Here is a 24,183-nt window from a genome sequence, read left to right on the forward strand (position 1 = left end):
AGAACACACAAACCAGCATACAGAGACAATGCAGTTTAAATAGGCTTTTACTTTTGCGGAAATAGAGGTATCAGAGTCCATCAAACAGTCCAAGTCATACACGGATAAGACAGTCAGTCATCAATGTCTTTCAGTTAAGGGATAATCCAAATAACATAGGTCCAATATTATAATCAGTTCAGTACTCAAAGTTTGCTAGCAGTTGGAAAACTTACAACAGCTCATGGCACTTTCTAACAGCCAGCTTCCAAAACACTCAGATCAGATCAGCCCAGCATTGAACAAACAGAGAGCTAACAGTCATTCTGGCTCCCTCTCATGGCCGATTGAGGAAACAGCAACCAATCACATTTTACAGTATGATTTAAAGAAACAGGTACAGCATTGCTTACATGATTTATATATTGCCAACCCAACCGTTAGATTATATTCCTAACAATCTCCATAGACATTTTCATCTATTGCTTCTCGTCCTGCTGTCTGGCACTTTGGAAAGTAAGTTGACGCCTTCTTCTTTGTGGCAGCCCCTCAAATACTGCGTTGAGGACAATCTACATGTTGTTTCTGAGTTCTTTACTCCAATATGGGCCACCTGATGAGGTAGGGGATTTTAAGGACATGTTGCAGGGGGGAAACCACTCCCAAAACAGGGCTTGTGAAGTGCGGAGGCCTAACGAACATATTTCTTAGGACTTTCCTGCCCACTGAATATTTTTTCAAAAGAGATGCAACCGATTCAATCACTTAGAAAGAAGGGGAAGAAGGGCTGTTTGCTTTAAAAACTACTAGGCTAAAGCCAATGCCCCAAATTAGTTCTCCATCAGTCGAAACCATAAAAGGACTCCAGATAGCAGCAGGATGTTGAACAGCTGACCTCTTTCAAAGCAGAGCTTCGTTCTATTTATTTATTGATTCCTTCCAATGTGGGTTCTTCCTTCACAACCACAAAGTTTTTTCTTAGAAGTCGGCAAAAGCCAAAATGACCCCGACTTGAGCCGAACGGATCCTCCTGTAAATCAGAACTGAGCTTAAACGGCAGGGAAGTATTAAGACAGTGATGGCGAACCTTTTGGGCAACGAGTGCGCAAACTGGAACGTACCTGCGTGTGCCGGAGTGCCAGGAAACCGAACACCAGCTGGCCTGGAAAATGGCCGAATTTGGGACATTTTTCAGGTTGCTTTGGGGTCATTTTTGGGTCGTTTTTCAGGCTGTTTTCCCACACTCTCGCGCCCGCAAAGACCAGCTGACCGGCTCATTGGAAACCAGAAGAGCAACCACAGAGAAGGATATGAGTGCCACCTCTGCCATAGGTTCGCCATCATAGTATTAGGATCCGTTTGCGCCATTAGCCAAGGGAGGAATTACGTTCATTGAAAAAAACAAGACGCCTATAAACCAGAGGTGGGTTCCTACCGGTTCGCACCAGTTCGGTAGAACCGGTTCGTCAAATCTACTGAACCGGTTAGAAGAGGTTCCACCAGTGGACCCGGAAAGCAGGCCACACCTACAGAAGAGGTTCCAAAAAATTTTGAAACCCACCACTGACCCACACATACACACACACACGCACAGACTCACACAGAGAGAGAAAGAGAAAGAGAAAGAGAAAGAGAAAGAAAGGAAGAAAGAAAGAAAGAAAGAAAGAAAGAAAGAAAGAAAAGAAAGAAAAAAGAAAGAAAGAGATGAAAGAAAAAAAGGAAAAAGGGACAGAGAGACAAAAGGAAAGAAAGAGAGAGAGAGAGAGAGAGAGAGAGAGAGAGAGAGAGAGAGAGAGAGAGAGAGAGAGAAAACACACGGCCAGCAAGCCACTCCCACCAGGTCACATGGCTGGCAAGCCACTCCCACAAAGGAGGCCACACACACAGACTAGGTTCGAAAAATTTTTGAAACCCACCACTGCTATAAACCCACAATCGCTGGGAAAACCCAGTATGCTTTCCAACTCAAATATATTAGACATCCGTAGCTACAAGCCTCTAGTTGCCAATATGCAGCACTTTGCTGTAATCCCATATGGCTTGTTTACAATGTATTTCTGGCAATTTCTCCAGGGGATTGTAAAATAATCTAATGTGATTGTTACCTCTGATCATATTAAAACTTGTAGGCGTCCTTTTTAGTTAACAGTTGATCTTGCTGGGATAAGCTCGAAGAGCAGGAAGGAACGCTAGGCACCGCTCAAATTCCATTACATCCTTTTTAAGCACATGAAAAAAGGTGGTGGTGGGGGGAGTGACCCTCCTCATTTCTAATTCCATGGGGAAAAAATTCTACATCATTTTTGACCAGAGGTTCAGCAACCTGTGGCTCTGGAGCCGCATGTGGCTCTTTCATCCCTCTGCTGCGGCTCCCTGTCACTGGTTGGCTCCACAATGGATAGGGCTTTCGGTTAGGACAGGTAGAGGAAAACGGACGCCCCGCTAGGACTCTATGGTAGGGGGAAATCGGACTTCTGGTCGGCAGAGAAGAAAGGATGCTGCGCTAGGAGGAAACTCTATGGTAGGGGGAATCGGACTTCCGATCAGCAGAGGAAAAAGGAGGCTGTGCTAGGAGGAGACTCTATGGAGGAGACTGTGAAATTTCTATTCCATAAAATCTGAATCTATCGAACCCAAAATGCAGAGAGAAAGGATTGAAAAACGTTGTCACGGGTCAAAAAGAGGGCCATGAAAATATCTACAGACCCCTCACACCCTGGACATAAATTCCCAAACTGCACACCAGAACAACCAGACACAAGGACAGGTCATCACTCTGCTAAACAACTAATTCTCACAACACTGTCAAATTCTTTTCTAAGACTGTATTACTATTATTATTCTTATTCTCCTCCTTAGTACCGTTCTCTTCCCACTAGAACCATGTTGCTTGAATCTTTACAATTCACATTGTTTTATTTGTTTCCTAGTATGATTTGATTGCTTATTAGTAACCTAAGACTAACATTAAGTGTTGTACCTTATGATTAGTGACAAATGTGTCATCTTTTTATGTATACTGAGAGTATCTGCACCAAAGACAAATTCCTTGTGTGTCCAATCACACTTGGCCAATAAAGAATCCTATTCTATTCTATTCTTCTATTCTATTCCCTATTCTTATTCAACTCTACTCTACTCTACTCTACTCCTATGACTATCATTAAGTGTTGTACCTTATGATTTGTGACAAATGTATCTTTTCTTTTATGTACACTGAGACCATCTGCACCAAAGACAAATTCCTTGTGTGTCCAATCACACTTGGTCAATAAAGAATTCTACTGTATTTCTCACCCTTTCGATTAGTTCGAATTATAGACTCAGGGAAGGGCCGAACCAGACCTTACGCAACGCAAACGTTGCTGGATTTCTCGAAGATCAGAAGGCAGACAAGAAAAGGGGAGGAATTTAAGTTTCTTTTGCTAGTCATCCTAAAGTGGTGAGTAAGGGACGACTCCAACCTTTACTCTGCTAGATCTGCAAGAACCCGTTGGCCATCTGCTCCTTTTATCTCAACCATCTATTTACCCAACTCCAATGTTTGTGCAATGAATGTTTTAAGTGATGCAGCTGCAAAACTCATTTGCTATGCTTCCTTTTGTGAGCCCTCATCACCTATATTACTTTTTCCCCCTTCTCCGAAGCAGGTCTATTCATAGATGAAACATGCCCCAGCATACAATTTAGCTCGTGTCGCAGGGAAGCTTTCGCGTGGCAATACAGCTGCATGCACAGTCACAGAAACGAAGCGCCCCCCCCCCCAAAAGGAACAATCACATAGTTAAACCCCATCTGCTTCCCAACTGAATGTCTTGGGAAAGAGCCGAGGTGGTGCAGTGGTTAAATGCAGCACTGCAGGTTACTTCAGCTGACTGCAGTTCTGCAGTTTGGCTGTTCAAATCTCACCAGCTCAGGGTTGACTCAGCCTTCCATCCTTCCGAGGTGGGTAAAATGAGGACCCAGATTGTTGTTGGGGGCAATATGCTGACTCTGTAAACCGCTTAGAGAGGGCTGAAAGCCCTATGAAGCGGTATATAAGTCTAACTGCTATTGCTATTGTCTTATCCTCCAGCTTCGTTCGCTTATTGGTAGTCCTCCATTTACGACCCACAAAGGGCACCAGAGTTCCTGCTGCTAAGCAAGGCAGTCGCTAAGAGAGTTCCGCCCGCTTCTGCAACCTTTTTGCAACAGTTAAAGCAATCACTGCGGCCGTTAAGCAAATCCGGCTTCGCCCATTGACTTGCCAGAAGTTGGATTGGGAAGGCTGCACATGGAGATCACATGATCTCGGGATACTTCAACCATGATTTGATTTGATTTGATTTGATTTAGTTTATTTGTATGTCGCCCTTCTCCGGGAGGGACTCAAACCGGCGAACAACTCAAAAGGGGAAAAGGGGATACAAACATGTAATTAAAATACACAAGAGTCATACAGCCATACAAGTCGAGAGGGGAGGGGAACTCATCAACCCCAGGCCTGCCGGCACAGCCAGGTTTTAACGGCTTTCCGGAAGGCCTGGAGAGAGGTGAGAGGTGATAATAAATACATAAAGGTAAAAGGTAAAAAGTTCCCCTCGCACATATGTACTAGTTGTTCCTCACTCTAGGGAGCAGTACTCATCTCTGTTTCAAAGCTGAAGAGCCAGCTCTGTCCCAAGACGTCTCCGTGGTCATGTGGCCGGCACGACTGAACACTGAAGGTGCATGGAACGCTGTTCCCTTCCCACTAAAGGTGGTTCCTATTTTTCTACCTGCATTTTTACATGCTTTTGAACTGCTAGCTTGGCAGAAGCTGGGACAAGTAACGGGAGCTCACTCCATTACGTGGCGCTAGGGATTCGAACCGCCGAACTGCTGCCCTTCTGATCGTCAAGCTCAGCTGGTTGCCAAATGTCTGAATTTTAATCACACGACTACAAGGATACTGCAACGGTTGTTAAGTGAAAGGACTGTTAAAATCACTTCTGTAACTCTGAACAGTCACTAAGTCGAGGTGTCTCTGGAAACTATGATCTACCCAATACGATGGATTCATACCATGGACTATAGAGTCATAAAAGAGGCAGCAGCCAAAAAAGCTAATACGATCCTTGCTTGTATAAACCGAGGCTTAGAATCAAAATCACATGTAGTATTAGTGCCGCTTTATAAAGCCTTAGTAAGGCCACACCTGGAACCCGGCATCCAATACGGTATGAGCCGAGGTGGCGCAGTGGTTAGAGTGCAGTACTGCAGGCCACTTCAGCTGACTGCTAAGCTGCAGTTTGGCGGTTCAAATCTCACCGGCTCAAGGTTGACTCAGCCTTCCATCCTTCCGAGGTGGGTAAAATGAGGACCCGGATTGTTGGGGGCAATATGCTGACTCTGTAAACCGCTTAGAGAGCGCTGAAAGCCCTACGAAGCGGTATATAAGTCTAACTGCTATTGCTATTGCTAATTTTGGTCACCGGGTTACCAAAAAGACATCGAGACTTTGGAAAAAGTGCAGAGAAGAGCAACTAAGGTGATGTAAGGCCTGGAGATTAAAAACCTATGAAGAATGGTTGCAGGATTTGTGCATGTCTTGTCTAGAGAAAAGGAAGGACTAGGGAGGAACACAGCAGTATTCTAGTATTTGAGGGGCTATCACAAAGAAGAGAGGGTCAACTTATTTATCCAAAGCACGAGAAGTCAAGACGAGAGACAATGGATGGAAACTCATCAAGGAGAGAAGCAACATGGAATTTAGAAGAAATGTTCTAACAGAGAGGACAATTAACCAGTGAAACAGCCTGCCATCAGAAGTTGTAGGTTCACTGGAGGTTTTATTTATTTATTATTTATTAGACTTATATACCGCTTCATAGGGATTTCAGCCCTCTCTAAGCGGTTTACAGATTTTTTTTAGCAAATTGAGTCAGCATATCGCCCCCACGGTCTGGGTCCTCATTTCACCCACCTCGGAAGGATGGAAGGCTGAGTTGACCTTGAGCCGGTGAGATTTGAACTGCTGAACTGCAGATCACAGTCAGCTGAAGTGGCTTGCAGTACTGCACCCTAACCACTGCACCACCTCGGCTCTCTTTTTAAGAAGAGACTCGATAGCCGCCTGTCTGAAATGGTATAGGTCTCCTGCTTGAGCAGGGGGCTGGACTAGAAGACCTCCAAGGTTCCTTCCAGCTCTATTCTGATTATCATCTTGTTTGTGTAGGGGATGACCAGCCTGAGCCCAAGAGTGGGGTCAATGCATCATCAGTTTGGAGTCCACACACACACATACACACACATACACACACACAGTGTAAGGGACTAGTGCATCTTGACCATTAGTAGATCAGATTCTTGTGCATAGGTCGCATGAAATAAACTTGTAAGTACTTTTGAACAGTATCCTGACTCCTGACTGTTTTGCAACGGAGGCTATTATTATTTTGTATAAAAAAAGATTGTCCTGTTTTACACACCGCACTAAGTCACAATGGGGCCGGGATTAAGATTTCGCCTACAACACCTTTGTTATTTGGGTTGTCAGAAATCCAGCTACAATGTTTTGCAAACAGTGAATTTAGCATTATCCCTCAATCAGGCCATGATACCTTGCTCAAAATCGTGACTTGGTGCAACTCTATTGCTTAGGATCAAAGAGGCAATTATATAGCCTCTAACCATTCACTCCATACAAACTCACTGAAATGATATTCTGGATTGACTAAGTGCTATGTTCTGTGAGCAATAATGACTCATGTTACACCAATTATGTGTTATGCATTACAGATCACTGTATTATAAGAAAACATCGCCAATCCATGCTGGCCAATTTATCCACCACATAACACACATTCATATAGGCATTAGTCACTAACTCAAGAAAATCACTGACAAATTCACACTGCCTACCTATTATTGCTAAGTATTGGTGAGTTTGAGTTTACAGCCTGTATGTAAAGATTAGATAGACAGATGTTGATTGATTGATGATAGATAGATAGATAGATAGATAGATAGATAGATAGATAGATAGATAGATAGATAGATAGATAGATAGATGATAGATGGGTGGGTGGGTGGGTGGGTGGGTGGGTGGATGGATGGATGGATGGATGGATGGATGGATGGATGGATGGATGTAGATAGATAGATAGATAGATAGATAGATAGATAGATAGATAGATAGATAGATAGATAGATAGAGATAGATAGATAGATATAGATGATAGATAGATATAGATGATAGATAGATAGATAGATAGATAGATAGATAGATAGATAGATAGATAGATAGATAGATAGATAGATGACAGACAGACTGACAGACACACACAATTTTAGATGGCCAATCATCAAAAGCAGTTTGAATGAAACTATAACTGTCTAAAACAATCTTTTGCTAACAATGGTTTAAAACTGCATAAATAAAGTTTAAAATCTATAACCGCAGTCTTCAGGCATTTTACCCTACAGGAAGTCCCGGAGGTGACTGGACTAGTTCTAGCTGCAAGGATAATCCAATATCTGGAAATAAGTTCTTACATCCTGTCCATTTCCACAGTCCCCTTCGTCCTTTTATAGAAGCCAGCCAAGTTATATTCTTCATTAAGCAGAGGCAAAAAAAACAAAAAGTGTATACGAGTTAACAGTTTTTAGCCGATCAGATGGGAGATGGATATTCTAGGAAACAACACCCCTCAGCTGCCCTCTACCTTCCTTCTAGAAATAAGCCTGTACAGGATTTATTTCAAATGTGATTACAACTGGTTCTTCTCCACAAGCATCTGAAATTAAAAACTGTAGAGATATTAAAGTTGCAAATAAAAACAACAACAACAAAACCTGCAATGTTGTTTTATTCTTTACCTGTAAGAGGCATCCAGACAAAACGCATAAATTATTATTCTTTTTTTTTAAAAAAAAAGTAATGCATCACAGATTCATTAATTCAGGTTCTTGAATTAATGCGAACAGCAGAGAGAATTCAGGCTCAACTAAATTCGCAGCATTATACATTTGCTGACCACCAAACGGCAGTGTAAGTTTGTTAAGAGCTTATTTTAAAAAATCCTTTTTAAAAAAAAACAAAACCTCTAATTTGTAACAATGTCCCTCCTTTCTTTCCATATCATCAACACAGCAGCCCCGCTTGGATATTTTTCCATGTTGCATCTGCCAAGGAGAATATATACACATCAGGCTTTGTTCAAAATCTGTTCCAATATCGCCTGCTGAAAAGGCCGTGCGCACGCATACACATACACACAACACACATACACACACTGCATTTGGTTACACTGCATTTATTAAATGCAGTGTTGTCTGGAACGGCATAGGGTTTCCTGCCTAGGCAGGGGGTTGGACTAGAAGACCTCCAAGGTCCCTTCCAACTCTGCTATTGTATTGCAAATATTTGAAATAAGCTGTCAGCTCTAATTTATATAATTCTCAAGCATTCCCTCCCCAGGAAAGCCACTGAAGATATTTCTTCCCACCAGGCGTTATCTCTAAATAAGAGACGTCTTAACGAAAAAGAAATTTCACTTTGCTGACATCCATCCACTCAGGATTAAATGGGTCCAACCAGAAACTTCTAATAACACTCCCCAACATTTCTTTTAAAAAAAAAATATATATATTCTTTTTCTTCCCTGCTGGCTTTCCATGTCCCCAAACTTTTATCACTAACACTAACAATAAACCCAGATATGGGTGAAGTCCTTGGAAGGCACTGGAATTTCTCAATATCTTAAGGCAAGCATCTCATAGGAGAGAGAGCGCACACAAACACACACACACAAACATATCGAGGTTGCACAAACAGAGCCAAAGGGGAGGGAGGTCACTTGTGAAAGGCCTCTTTATAACACAGGGACGAAGGCCCAGCGCTAATAACTTGGCATAGTATTGACACAAGCATATAGTGCAAATAGCCAAGTCCTTTAACGGAGTAACATGAGTCACCGTGCGTACCTCTTTTTTAAGTTTTGAAATTTTCCCTTTCCTTGTCTGGCAGCCGGTGAAAACAAACCAGATACGGTTGAAAGGTATTTTTTTTTGTGTGTAATGCATTTAGCCGCAGGGAATATCCGTCCCTTCTGGCTATTACATGTTATTCTGTCATCTGTAATCGCTTGACAAGAAAAGGAGATATCAATAAGACACCGAACTACAACCTTTCCAGCTGGCTCAACGAGACCCATTAAAAAGGGAATCTTGATGGGAGACAGAGCTGAAAGGATGTGGTCGCCACCACCTTCTCAGTTGGGGTGGCCCAGAGTTCCTTGCTGGCGTGGCTTTATTTTAAGATGCAAGACTCATGAGGCTCCCATCCAGTTTCCCCACCATAAAACACGGCTCGGTTGGGAGAATCAAATCCTTGCTTTGACATCCTGAACCAGGAAGAAATGTGGAGGAATGTGGAAGAGGAGTGGGACGAGATGGTGAGAACAGGGACAGAGAAATGGCAGGCGGCAAACACACAAAACCACTAGTAATCCGTACAACTGTAATGCAATCTAAATACTCAAGCCTTAAACACTCACAAGTAAGTCTGATCTCCCTACAAGCCCAACCACCAAATGAAAAGGAAACCTATTCAGCCGCTGACTCCAAATTCCTGCAGCCAAAACAGAACCAGCAAAACTGTTTATTTTAACTGTTTAAGACAGAAAAACACATCTTTCAAAATGCACTTTTTAAAAAATTTGGAAACCCCATGCCCCGGGGGTGTATTTTTCTTCATCAGCAGGTCCCCTACGACCAATGAAAGCTACCATATCCTGCAAAGAGTCCACTTTGTAAGTATAAGTATAATCTTTATTGTCATTGTACTTAAATACAACGAAGTGCCAAAGGAAAAACTCTGCCTTCTTTCCCACTCGAGCTGGGAGGAAGTTACTAGGGATTGTACTTGCAAAGGGAAAGGGGGGAAAATGGAAAACAACAGGCAAACACTACCACCACCAAGGATGATTTGCAAATAACTTGAGAAAGGATGGGAAAGGGAAAGTTCTGGCGAGGCAAAAAGAAACTTGGGAAAGTTCGATTTTAAGAAGAAGAAGGGGGAAAAAAACCCAAGTTTGAAAAACCGGCGCATTAGTACAAGTTGTAAGATTGAGCCCCCTCCCTTTCTCCTGCCTCCCCTAACCCAACCAGAGCTGCCACCCCTCTAGAAGCCAAACCAAACTACCACCAAAACCACAACAATGTCCAATGCAAATCCAAAAAAACTGTAACACAATTGAGCATCCCCTGGAACAAAAGATTAAAAGGGGGGGGGGGGAGTGAGAGAAAGAAATAGAGAGATAGAGAAATAGAGAGAGAAGGGAGAGGGAGGGGGAGGCAGGAAGGAACGAGGGAGGGAGAGAAGAGAAGGGAGAAGGAGAAGAGAAGGAGAAGAGAAGGAGGGAATGAAAAAATGAGAGAGAGAACAGAGAGAAGAGGGGTTAAAGAGGGAGAGAGAGGAGAGGAAAGGAAGGAAAGAGAGAGGGGAGGGAGGGGGAGAAAGAGGGAGGGAGAGAAGAGTGTGAAAAAGAGAGAGAGAAGAGAGAAAAGAGGAAAGGAGGGGAAGAGAAAGAAGAGTGAAAGAGGGAGGAGGGGAGAAGGAAGGAGGGAGAGAAGAGAGAGAGAGGAGGAAAGGAGGAGAGAGGTGAGAGGGAGGGAGGGGAGAAGAGGGGGAAGGCAAAGGGAAGAGAAAAGAGGAAAGGAGGGAAAGAGAAGAGTGAAAGAGGGAGGAGGGGAGAAGGAAGGAGGGAAAAGGAGAGAGAGAAGAGAGAAAAGAGAAAAGAGAAAAGGAGGGAAAGAGAAAGAGAAGAGCGAAAGAGGGAGGAGGGGAGAAAGAGGGAGGGAAAAGGAGAGAGAGAGAAGAGAGAAGAGAGAAAAGAGGAAAGAGGAAAGGAGGGAAAGAGAAAGGGAAGAGTGAAAGAGGGAGGAGGGGAGAAGGAGGAGGGGAAAAGGGGAGAGAGAGAGAAGAGAGAAAAGAGGAAAGGAGGGAAAGAGGAAGAGAAGAGCGAAAGAGGGAGGAGGGAGAGAAAGAGGGAGGCAGGGAATGAAAAAGGGAGTGAGAGAAGAGGGAGAGAGGAAAGGAGAGAAAGAGAAAAAGAAAGGGGGAAAGAAAAAGAGGAAGAAGAAGGGGGGGGAAAAACACTCACCTTGTTGTAGCTGTAGTAACCCAAACACTGGGTAAAGTCCAGGCTGGAGGGGTCTCCGGGAAGGGAGTTCCCCGAGGCAGCGGGATAAAACCTTACATCCATTTCGCGGGGCTGAGATCTTGGGGTGCAGCAGGGCGGGGGGAGGGGTGCAGGGGGGTCGCCAGAGGGGGGGGGGCGTGTGTGGCTGCGGAGGGGGTGGAGGGGGGCGAGAGAGGAAGCGTCGGAGATCTGCTTGGTCCAAAGGGGCGAAGTTCTGGAGAAGCTTGGACTAGATCCACCTTCCAAAGGGCTCCCCCCCCTTTTTCCTCCTCCTCCTCCTCCTCCTCCTCCTTCCCCAGCACACCCACAAAAACACGGCGCGGGCGGGCGCAGCACACGGACGCAGAGAGAAAGAAAGCCGCGCTCCTAGCAGGCAACCAAGTTGCCGGGCTCTGCGGGGAGGGAAGGAGGGAGGGAGCGAGGGAGGAGGAGGAGGCGGGATGATAGAGAAAGGGAGGGGCAGAGCGGCAGGTGAGCCGGAAGGGACAGGTGAGGGACGCTCTAGGGAGGGGGAGCCACCGAGACGACGGAGGAGGAGGAGGAGGAGGGAGGGAGGGGGCGGCGGCGGCCGCTGTCGCCGCGGCTGGAAGGGGTGGGGGGCAGAGCGCGCGCGTCCTCACTCCCCCTCCGCTCGCTCGGCCCTTCCCTTCTCCTCGGCTCCACCCACCCCGCTTTCCAAAGGAGCCGGCTCGCCTCCCAGGTGCGCCGCACAAAGGAGCCAGGAGCCCGGCGCTGAGCCCGAGGGAAGAGCGGCAGCTACGGCAACAGCGGCTCTTCCGTCTACTCCACCGCTCCCCCCCAACACCCAGCAATGCAAATCAGCTCTGGGTGGGACGCCCGGGGGGGGGGGGGAGAGCGAGCGAGAAGAGCGGGGTGCGCGCGCAGCCCCCCCCCCCCGCTTGGGACTCTCTGTGTAGAGTCGAAGCTTCCTTTCCTCAAAGGGACCCAGAAGTCCCAAAGATCCTTTTTTTGGGGGGGGGGGGGGAAGGGGCAATTGGACTTTCTGGTTTTTCTTTGAAGGCGTCTGGCTTCTCATCCCAAGAAGCTGCTTCAGCTCTGATTGGATGGTGGGGAAATCCAGGAAATCATTCCCCACCTTCCAGGCAAATTCTTCAGATCATCACAGTCCTTAACTTCCATTAACCTGGCTGATAGGATAGAATAGAATGGAATGGAATAGAATAGAATTGAATAATGGAATATAGAATGGAGAATCAAGAATACAACAGAATAGAATAGAATAATGGAATGAAGAATAGAATAGAATAATGGAATGAAGAATAGAATAATAGAATGAAGAATAGAATAGAATAATGGAATGAAGAATAGAATAATGGAATGAAGAATAGAATAATAGAATGAAGAATAGAATAGAATAATGGAATGTAGAATAGAGAAGAATAGAATAGAATAATGGAATGAAGAATAGAATAGAATAATAGAATGTAGAATAGGGAATTCTAGAATAGAATAATGGAATGAAGAATAGAATAGAATAATGGAATGAAGAATAGAATAGAATAATAGAATGAAGAATAGAATAGAATAATGGAATGTAGAATAGAGAATCAGGAATAGAATATATTAGAATAATGGAATGTAGAATAGAATAGAGAATCAAGAATAGAATAGAATAATGAAATGAAGAATGGAATAGAATAATAGAATGAAGAATAGAATAGAATAATGGAATGAAGAATAGAATAATAGAATGAAGAATAGAATAGAATAATGGAATGTAGAATAGAGAATCAGGAATAGAATATATTAGAATAATGGAATGTAGAATAGAATAGAGAATCAAGAATAGAATAGAATAATGAAATGAAGAATAGAATAGAATAATAGAATGAAGAATAGAATAGAATAATGGAATGAAGAATAGAATAATAGAATGAAGAATAGAATAGAATAATGGAATGTAGAATAGAGAAGAATAGAATAGATAATGGAATGAAGAATAGAATAGAATAATAGAATGTAGAATAGGGAATCTAGAATAGAATAATGGAATGAAGAATAGAATAGAATAATGGAATGAAGAATAGAATAGAATAATAGAATGAAGAATAGAATAGAATAATGGAATGTAGAATAGAGAATCAGGAATAGAATATATTAGAATAATGGAATGTAGAATAGAATAGAGAATCAAGAATAGAATAGAATAATGAAATGAAGAATGGAATAGAATAGAGAATCAAGAATAGAATAGAATAATGGAATGAAGAATGGAATAGAAAGAGAATAGAACAGAATTCTTTATTGGCCAAGTGTGATTGGACACACAAGGAATTTGTCTTTGGTGCAGATGCTCTCAGTGTACATAAATAAAAATAAAATAGAACACATTCATCAAGATCATAAGATGCAACACTTAGTGATAGTCATAGGTTACTAATAAGCAATCAAATCATACTAGGAACAGACAGAACAATATAAATGGTGAAAACGCAAGCAACACGGTTATAGTCATAAGTGGGAGGAGATAGGTAATAGGAAGGATGAGAAGAATTAAGATTGCAGTTGGTGATCATGTGACACCAAAAGGCTCCAAGCATCATAAATATAGGTAGTCCTCAACTTAACAACTGTTCATTTAGTGACTGAAGTGACAACAGCACCCGAAAAGTGACTTAGAACCGTTTTTCACACGGCCATTGTGGGCATCTCCATGCTCACGTAATCAAAATTCAGATGCTCGTATTTATGACGGTTACAGTGTCCCGGAGTCACATGGTTCCCTTTTGCGACCTCCTGACAAGCAAAGTCAATGGGGAAGCCAGATTCCCTTCACAACCCTGTGACTGATTTCACGGGATTTGCATGCAATGGGGAATTATTTTTGGAGAGACAGTCCTGAGCACAGGTGTGGCTTTGCATATGAGGATCAGTTTCTGGCATTAAAAACCGTCCATTCATCCAATCCTCTCCCCACTTTGAGATGAAAGGGACATGAGCCCAGGAGAAGAGATAAATTAAGTGCATCCTTGGATTGTAAATCGGAAATACAGAATCATAAGGCTGGAAGAGACAAATGGTTGTCCAGTCTCTTTTTTTAAAAATAACAAAACAAAACTTCCAATGATGGAGCACCCACAAACTCTGGGAGGCAAGGTGTTACGTTGAAAGTTTTTCCCATAATGTCTGCACGGTTCCTATTGTGGCTGTGTGTATGAAACAGAACATTGTTTTGAAGAGAACCAGCTGGCATATTCAGACAGGCATCACCTGTGTAATTTGATATCTAAATTAACACTGAGGTTCACTTCGTGCAGTGACACATAAAGTAACAAAATGCCCTGGGTTGGCACAGGGATTTTAAACCACCACAAGACAGGTTTATAGATAGGATGAGAGGTTGTCACAGATAAATGATATTATTCCAACAAAAAAAAACAACCCACCCCAAAAGTGTGTTTAAGAGTTACGACATCATGATGGTCCTGATCATCTCCGAATTCCTACAGTTGAAAAACTTACTGTGTGTTTTGTGACTAAAACAGTTCTCGCTTGAACAAGTTGTTGCAATTTTGCCAACATTTTCAGAAGTAGTTTGCCATGGCCTCTTTCCAAAGGCTGAGACACACCCAGCATGCATACATATACATATACACACACACACACACAGACACACACTATATATATGTATATTGTGTGTGTGTGTGTGTGTATGTATATGTATATGTGTTATTTATCAGCACAAATACTACCTTCCTCCCATAATTGGGGCATACCAGGGGTTGTGACTTTAAATATATATATATATATATATATGTGTGTGTGTGTGTGTGTGTGTGTGTGTGTGTGTGTATACACATACATACATACATACATACATACATACATACATACATATATCAGAGGTGGGTTCCTACCGGTTCACACCAGTTCGGTAGAACCGGTTCGTCAAATCTACCAAACCAGTTAGAAGAGTTTCCACCAGTGGACCCGGAAAGCAGGCCACACTTACAGAAGAGGTTCCAAATTTTTTTTAAAGCCACCACTGATCAGATAGATGGATGGATGGATGGATGGATGGATGGATGGATGGATGGATGGATGGATGGATGGATGGATGGATGGATGGATGGATAGATAGATAGATAGATAGATAGATAGATAGATAGATGATAGATAGATAGATAGATAGATAGATAGATAGATAGATAGATAGATAGATAGATAGATTCAAATGCAAAATCTGCATCTGACCTGGGATTTAATCAAACTTCCACCACTATATTTCCATCGCTAGCATCATTATTTGCAAAATGTTCCAGGATGTTCCATTTTCTTGAAATAAATAAATTGACATTATTCCACCACTTGTAATGAGTTTTATTGATTCATATTCATACTAATGTCTGGTTGCCTCAGTTTAGAGGGGACTGTACAATTCTTTCTTTCTAGCATCCAAATAGGATTTGAAACATCCACAGCACACCACTTCAAAATCTTTTCCTTCAAAGATATTTAAGAAAAAAACACTTGAGGCCTAAATTAGACATGGGACATAAGACAGAGGAGTGCTAACTGTGGGGGAATTGCAGAAGCATAAGAGGGATTAGGAGCTACATGTGTAGATGGTAGAGTTCTGTTTAAAAGTAGGACACCAGATTCTGTCGTTTTATCTTTTAAGCCAATTTTTTTTAAACTTTCCTCTCTTTGCCCTTAGTGAAACTAACATATAGCAAGCAGTTTTCAGTAAGGTATGTTTGAATAAAGGTTAGCACACCAAGGTAACTCAATGAGTTATTCTGATTCCATTCTTACGAGCCAAGGTGGCGCAGTGGTTAAATGCAGCACTGCAGGCTACTGCTAGATCAGCAGGTCAGCGGTTCAAATCTCACCGGCTCAGGGTTGACTCAGCCTTCCATCCTTCCGAGGTGGGTAAAATGAGGACCCAGATTGTTGGGGGCAATATGCTGACTCTCTGTAAACTGCTTAGAGAGGCCTGAAAGGCCTATGAAGCGGTATATAAGTCTACTGCTATTGCTATTGCTATAAATTTTTATGCAGCCTCAAGTATTTCCTGCATCAAATTTTCCAATAGTTTGGATCTGAACATTTAAGAACACCCGGTTGGTTGGTTGGTTGGTTGAGATCCTAAATTAAGCAAACTTTAAAAGTAGAGAAGAAAATCGGGTATTTGACAGAACAGGCAGGATCATTACGATAACACACTACAGACTGCATGTCGTTATGTGCATATATAAAAAAGGCAAGGGGTGGATGATAAGAGCACACTCAAACCTTTGAGATTTTGACCCTTTGGGACAAATGCCAACTGCCCTTCCCACTGGCAAAGAACTAGTCCGCAGTTCACTGGTGTGCCCAGATAGGAAAAAGAGACGCATGGTTTGGACCTTTGGACTTTTTAAAAAGAGGAAGTTGGCAGTTCCTGCTTCTCTGCTCCAAGTACTCTTCCCCCAGAAAGCCAGCTGTGTTCTTGAACTAGAAAGCTTAGAAGTATCGATGCACTAGGACTGGTGAGGTTACTTAGTTTGGGTAATGAAACGTCTGCAAGAAAACAACCAAGCTCCAAAGACCCCCCTTTGTCAGCGTTCCAAGTATCATGCAGAATTAAATCAGAGTCCAAGGCAAAACGATCCTTTTTGTTCCAATTTAATAAGACAGACATCTTAGGCACATCTGTGTTAATCCCAATACTGGAAATGACATCAGAATCCCACCCAGTTAAAAGTTCATGATCTTGTCCCCACACCCACAAATCCATCACATGGTCCAATCTTCTTCTTCCATGCTGGCGTCTCCACCCAGCTGGTTCCGGTCAGGTGTAAAAGTGTGGAGACAAAGGATAGCAATAGCAGTTAGACTTATATACCACTTCATAGGGCTTTCAGCCCTCTCTAAGCGGTTTACAGAGTCCGCATATCGCCCCCACAGTCTGGGTCCTCATTTCACCCACCTTGGAAGGATGGAAGGCTGAGTCAACCTGTGTGTGTGTGTGTGTGTGTGTGTGTCTGTCTGTCTGTCAGTGGTGGGTTTCAAAAAAATTTGGAACCTCTTCTGTAGGTGTGGCCTGCTTTCCGGGTCCACTGGTGGAACCTCTTCTAACCGGTTCGGTAGATTTGATGAACCGGTTCTACCGAACGGGTGCGAACTGGTAGGAACCCACCTCTGAAACCCACCAATGAAAACACCTTTAGCAACTTGCGTAAACCACATAACGTAGGGCGGGGGGGGGGGGGTTGTGTCTTTTTTTCTTTTCAAAGCAGATGTATTTTGTGCTTAAGACTTAAACCTGTAACTCATCCATTGTGTCGGACTGGAATGGGGCTTATCCACCCCTGTTTTCTGGAACTGTTTCAAAAACTTCCCTTCGCTGCCCCCCGCCCCCTTCTCTCAGCATTTCACCACCTGTTTCGTGAATTCATACTCCAAAGGAGATCCATGCAATTAGGGACAAGGAAATGAAAATAAATGACCTTGTTTGTTGTTTGCAACAAAGGGACTGTGCAAAATTAATCCAGCAAAGCTCGACCTTATAACCTCAGGAAGGGGGGGGGACCCCTTCCCTGGTAATAAATGCACAACACATTACACACACACACACACATACATACACACACACACACATGCCAAGCTGTTAAAAAGAAAGCAAAAACGTTATCAAGCAGCTCTGCCTCTTTATTATGGATATCTTGAGGAGGATATTATTCGAAATATTAAATATTGAACGAGGGAGGTCAGAGAATTTGCATGAAAGCGAAGATGTCTAAGGCAGAGACTGGAACAGCAGTTCATTACAAAATCCGTGCCGTGGGAAAATGTCAGATACATCAAGAGCGACTTCAAAAATAAAGACAACTCTTGATCTGCATTACAGCTGAGTTTGGTGTTGTTGTTGTTTTAATCTTTGCTTTGGACTTGTTGATGCTTTTCCTGTTAGTTAAATTTAATCAGCACTTCTAATGAGATTGGGGGGGTGGGGAGAGAGACTGCAAGTAAGAGAGGGGGGTGCAAATTATCCATCTGGATTATTTGCTCTTCTGTCCAACCTGACTGGGTCAATTGATACTAATCGTCCAGTGTAAGGGTTGGTCATGATGATATCATCCAGGTGGCGCAGTGGTTAAATGCAGCACTGCAGGCTACTTCAACTGACTGCTAGTTCTGCAGTTCGGCTGTTCAAATCTCACCGGCTCAGGGTTGACTCAGCCTTCCATCCTTCCGAGATGGGTGAAATGAGGACCTGGATTGTTGTTGGGAGCAATATGCTGACTCTGTAAACCGCTTAGAGAGGGCTGAAAGCCCTATGAAGCGGTATATAAGTCTAACTGCTATTGCTATTAATTGTTTCTTTGGTTCATTGCAGCACCATGCCAGGTCCTGTGAATCAGACGTAATCCCCGTAGAGTTCAATTAGGGTAACTCCCAAGTAAGGTTATATAAAAGGACAATGATGTTGATCCGTAATGGATTGTTACTGGCCATTTATCTTGCTCGCTGGCTGCGTAGAATGTGTTACCCCCCCCAAAAAAACCTTCGATTTTGTTTTCTCTTTGACTGTTAATAAAGTATTGAAAGTGAATGAAACCAAAGCAAATTACTTGTTGGAAGAGATATTTCATTGAGATATGGATTGCGTGTCAATGTTAATATAATATAATATAATAACCATGGAGTTAGGACCCTGAAGGCGTTTCCCCTTCCCTTTGAATTAAATTGTTGAATTTTAGCAATCCTTGCCTCTATTTTAATTTTTTTTTCTGTTCTGTTTTTAGATGTTTTCAAACATTTTATTTGTACAACCCCCAGAGTCCCTCTGTGTGAGAGATGGGTAGTTTCTAAATTTGATGAATTAAATATATACAGTTCAATGACCATTCCAAGTTACAACTGCACTGAAAAAAGTGACTTATGACCATTTTTCACGCTTATGGCCATTGTAGCATCCCTGGAGTCACCTGATTTACATTTGGAGGCTTCAAAACCAACTCACATTTATGACGGTTGCAGTGTCCTGGGTTCAAGCAATCCCCTTTTGTAACCCTCTGACAAGCAAAGTCAAAGGGGAAGCCAGATGAACCTAACAGCCATTTTACTACCTTAGCAACTGCAAGGATTCACTTAACAACTGTGGCAAGAAAGGTCATAAAATGGGACAAAATTCACCTAACAGACTTCTCACTTAGCAACCTAACATTTGGTCATAAGTTGAGGACTACTGATAGATAGATAGATAGATGGATGGATGGATGGATGGATGGATGGATGGGAGAGAGAGAGATGGTAGATAGATAGATAGATAGATAGATAGATAGATGGATGGATGGATGGATGGATGGATGGATGGATGGATGGATGGATGGATGGATGGATGGGTGGATGGATGGAAGAGAGAGATGGTAGATAGATAGATAGATAGATAGATAGATAGATAGATAGATAGATAGATGGATGGATGGATGGATGGATGGATGGATGGATGGATGGATGGATGGATGGATGGATGGATGGATGGATGGGAGAGAGAGATGGTAGATAGATAAATAGATAGATAGATAGATAGATAGATAGATAGATAGATAGATAGATAGATAGATGGATGGATGGATGGATGGATGGATGGATGGATGGATGGATGGATGGATGGATGGATGGATGGATGGGAGAGAGATGGTAGATAGATAGATAGATAGATAGATAGATAGATAGATAGATAGATGGATGGATGGATGGATGGATGGATGGATGGATGGATGGATGGATGGATGGGAGACAGAGATGATAGATAGATAGATAGATAGATAGATAGATAGATAGATAGATAGATAGATAGATAGATAGATAGATAGATAGATAGATAGATAGATAGATGATAGACAGACAGACAGACAAAGGGATATCTATATATACATACACACACACACACACACACACACATGCATACATACAAAAACACGCACGCACACACACATAGTTCTCAGCTTATGACCACAGTGTGTTTGTGTGTAAATCAGCTCAATTTCAGAACTATAAATTTAATCTATATTAATTTAATGTAATACATTTATTTCTAATAAATTTAATTCATAGTTGAGAGGCGTAAAATGTTCGTTTTTCTTCACTCACCCATAGACCAGGGTGATCTTAGATTGCATTCATTCTCGTGGAGTTGTTGTTCCATTCTCCATCATCGCCTTGTCATCTTTTATATATTTTCTAGGTCTCCCCAGGTCACGAACCTTTGTTATTTACTGCCCGGTGGCTCAACCAGCCTTGTAACATTTATCTTCCCAATTCCCTTCGGTGTCCTCTCCACCTCCGAGATGCGCTTCCCTTAATTTCCTCTTTTCTCGGGGATACAGGGTGCTCTGCAGCATCCTTAAATTAAGCAAACTTTCTACTCCGACCACTGCTAGCTCGGTGCCCCCATTACACCTTTGCTGTTTGAACTAGGTCTGATTCATAGTAAGGTAACCAAAACCTCATCACCATTTTCTGTGTGCCGAGAAAATGATGTCATATGAAGCTGCTTTGCTGGGCTTCTGCATTCCAATAAGTTTACTTTTTTTTTTCTCTCATTAAAAGCAGAACTAAAGCTAGCTTTAGTCATTCCATGTCCGAAACTGTGTTCCAAGTTCTGGAAAGTTTTCTTTCCATATTTAGTCATGGTGGGGCAGTGGTTAGAGTGCGGTACTGCAGGCTACTTCTGCTGACTGCCGGCTGCCTGCAATTTGGCAGTTCAAATCTCACCAGGCTCAAGGTTGATTCAACCTTCCATCCTTGCGAGGTCGGTCAAATGGGGAGGGCCTTCTCTGTGGCTGCTCCGACCCTCTGGAACGATCTCCCCGTTGAGATCGGGATCCTCACCACCCTTCCGGCCTTCCGCAAAGCAACTAAGACCTGGCTGTTCCGGCAGGCCTGGGGCTGTTGAATTTTCCAGCCTCATCCGAGGTTACGACTGTTGTTGTATTTTAAATTGTTGTCTTTTATTTTTATTCTTGTACCCCTTCCCCTTCTGATTGTTAGCTGCCCTGATTCTTCCGGGAATACAAACCAAATAAAACCTTAAAACTTTAAAATGAGGACCCAGATTGTTGGGGGCAAGAGGCTAACTCTGTAAACCGCTTAGAGAGGGCTGTAAAGCACTGTAAAGCAGTATATAAGTCTAAGTGCTATATAGCGCTATACAAAGAAGCATTGGTTTTTCTACCTTATTCTCAGGATGTTTGCACTCTGGTACAAGTTCTGAACTTAATATACTGCAATAAAAGGGCAAAATATGCAGCTCTTTGAGGGGGAGGGAAGAGTCATCTTCCCATCCCAGACTGCCAAATTTGGACAAGGTCCAATTCCTTCCTGTTGGGGTTTAATTGAAAATTTGGAATAGCAATAGCAATAATACATAGGCTTATATACCGCTTCACATGGCTTTATAGCCCTCTCTAAGCGGTTTACAGAATCAGCCTCTTCCCCCAACAATCTGGCTCTTCATTTTACCAGTCTTGGAAAGATGGAAGGCTGAGTCCATCTTGAGCCCGTCAGGATCGAACTCCTGGCAGTGGACGGTGAGTTAGCCTGCAATACTGCATTCTAACCACTGAGCCACCGTTTCCTGGAACTTGACGGAGAGATTATTGAACTATGAAATATATCCGTGGTTTTCAAACTTGGTGACTTTAAGATGTTTGGAATTCAACCAAAATTTTATATCCCTCCATCAGAATTTCACTGAAGGTTTCTCCTCTCCTGGATAAGCATTTGAAAGCAATTCTTTTTCGTCCAGTTAGATGGGATGGATTGAAACTATTCAGCTCAGCATTTCTCCTTCTCAATCCTCATCTTCTCTAAGTTTTGCTTAAAGTTGGATTTTCTCATAACTGTCCAATTCTCTTCCTGATTAAGTTTTATAGTAACTTTTCCATTGCTTCAAATGACAATCCAAAAGTGTTTCGAATATGCTTCCTTCATTCACCTAAAGGGAAGCTTAGCATTCTATTTTTGTGAAAGGAATATGTTGCAAAGACCATGTACTTTTCACAAGGTTTGATAATTTTGTTGAGGGTGTTGCTGTTTTGCTTCAATCAGATTATTATTTGCTTTCGTTTTCATGGAAAGCCATACAAAGTCCGGCAAACCTAACTAAAAATATTTTAAACAGATGTGCATGATTGCCCAGCACACAGAATTCTGTAATTTGAGTTCTCTGGTTTTAGCGTAGAATGGTGGGTGTATAGAATAGATGCTGTATAGAATAAACCAGCCACCTTTTCTCTGTGACGGCCCTTCAAGTATTGGAAGATGGTATAATGTGTCTCCCAAATCTTCACTTTGTTAGACTAAAGATACCTCTAGGCTTCCCCAAAAAGCACGAAGCAGATTCCTGGTCCCGACAAAACCCCTGTTGTTAAACGAATGTGAATTCCTCTCATTCACATTCAGCCAAGGCCTGGTAAACAGTCTTTCAAAGGTGAATTGATGACCACCGACCTTATCTAGCTTGGAAAGCTGCCATGTAAATACTTTCCAGACACAGCGCTATGCAAGGAAAGACTGGGCAATAGCAATAGCAATAGCAGTAGACTTATATACCGCTTCATAGGGCTTTCAGCCCTCTCTAAGCGGTTTACAGAGTCAGCATATTGCCCCCAACAACAATCCGGGTCCTCATTTTACCCACCTCGGAAGGATGGAAGGCTGAGTCAACCCTGAGCCGGTGAGATTTGAACCGCTGAACTGCTGATCTAGCAGTCAGCTGAAGTAGCCTGCAGTGCTGCATTTAACCACCGCGCCACCTCGGCTCAGAGTCTCTGAGATTCGCAGACAGATCTTTACACTCCTGAAATGAACAAACGAACAAATTGTTTCCTGCAAAAGCCCAGTTCCCTTTCACTCCTCTTTTATTTCCTATGGGAGGGGCCATTCACCGTCCATCTTTGGCTTTACTCCCAAGTCGACCCTGATTCTGTATCTGTTCTTTTCTTCTGGAAGTTCTGTCTATGTGCACACTAGGAACAGGCTCCAGTTGTTTCTCTGCCTCACTGCTGTCTACTCCGAAGGCAGCTGAGATCGGTAAGACGGCCTTGGCCCCATTTCTGCCTCCTATGCAGAGCCCTCATCTGAGCCTTCCCCCGCCTCCAGGACTGGCCCATGTTCCTCCCCAACCTCCTAGCTGTCCAACTCTGTTGCCAGCTCCCCTGGCTGCTTATAGTCCACAACAAACTAATTTTTATTAACTGGTCATCATATAGTTTATCCTCCTGCCTTCTTTGTGGCTCTTCTCTGCACTCTTTTGGAAAAAAAAACAACTTTGTTATACTGTTGTGACCAGAACTGGACACAGTATTCCCAGTGTCATGATTTATAAGTTAACATTCTTTAATGAGCCCAGCCCCTTTTATTGCTGCTTCAATCAAATGTAATTAAATAAATCATGGCTCCGTCCTGTTTATACAAATATGCAAATAGTAATGGAAGATGCATCTCTTCTTCAATTCACCCCGAAAGTCATTCCTTCATTCCATGACACAATAAACAGCCCAGATTAGGCACATGACATAATTCCCATTATGTTAATGCTCCTTTAAAATATATTGTACAGAGGGCTGCAACAATCAAATTATCAATTATAATGTCTACTCCGAGTAGACGAGTGTTACAAAACAGAGGGCTGATTATGGTTCCACTACTTCCAATCTGCATACTCATTGTTTAGTACAGGGAAAACAAATTATCTTGTGTTGGCCTCAGTTCAAATTTAATTAAAGGAGTGCAAAGCAATTATAATAAAGTACAATGGTGTAGTAATGAAAGGAAAATAACTCATTAACCTATTAATCTTTATTTATGTTCCTCTCAAATAAGTATGTAATTTCTTTATCACCATATCCCATAAGTACTCGCAGGCTTTTCTGATGCTCACAGAATCTGACCATGTTAAACATCAGAGTACAATTTCACGATTTCAGTTTCTACAAATTTGATTTCTTCCTCCTCCTCCAGCAATCCTTCTTGTCCTTCTTCTTCTTCTCCTCCTCCTCCTCCTCCTCCTCCTATTCCTTCTCCT

At 42.6% G+C, this 24,183-nt stretch overlaps 1 protein-coding gene across 1 annotated transcript in view; it reads right to left on the reverse strand.

Moving 5' to 3' along the window:
• TOX3 (TOX high mobility group box family member 3) overlaps nt 1-11,237 on the reverse strand; it is an 89,871-nt gene extending 78,634 nt beyond the window's left edge. Inside the window, exon 1 of the mRNA XM_087728898.1 lies at nt 11,106-11,237. Within this exon, the coding sequence (XP_087585024.1) occupies nt 11,106-11,207 (102 nt within the window). The 5' untranslated portion in view covers nt 11,208-11,237. The remainder of the gene's footprint in view (nt 1-11,105) is intronic.
• Nucleotides 11,238-24,183: the final 12,946 nt, after the last annotated feature.

Source organism: Thamnophis sirtalis, unplaced genomic scaffold, assembly GCF_051295495.1.
Source record: "Thamnophis sirtalis isolate CommonGarterSnake01/CBP01778 unplaced genomic scaffold, rThaSir2_p1.2 scaffold_14, whole genome shotgun sequence".
Classification (NCBI taxonomy): Eukaryota; Metazoa; Chordata; class Lepidosauria; order Squamata; family Natricidae; genus Thamnophis; species Thamnophis sirtalis.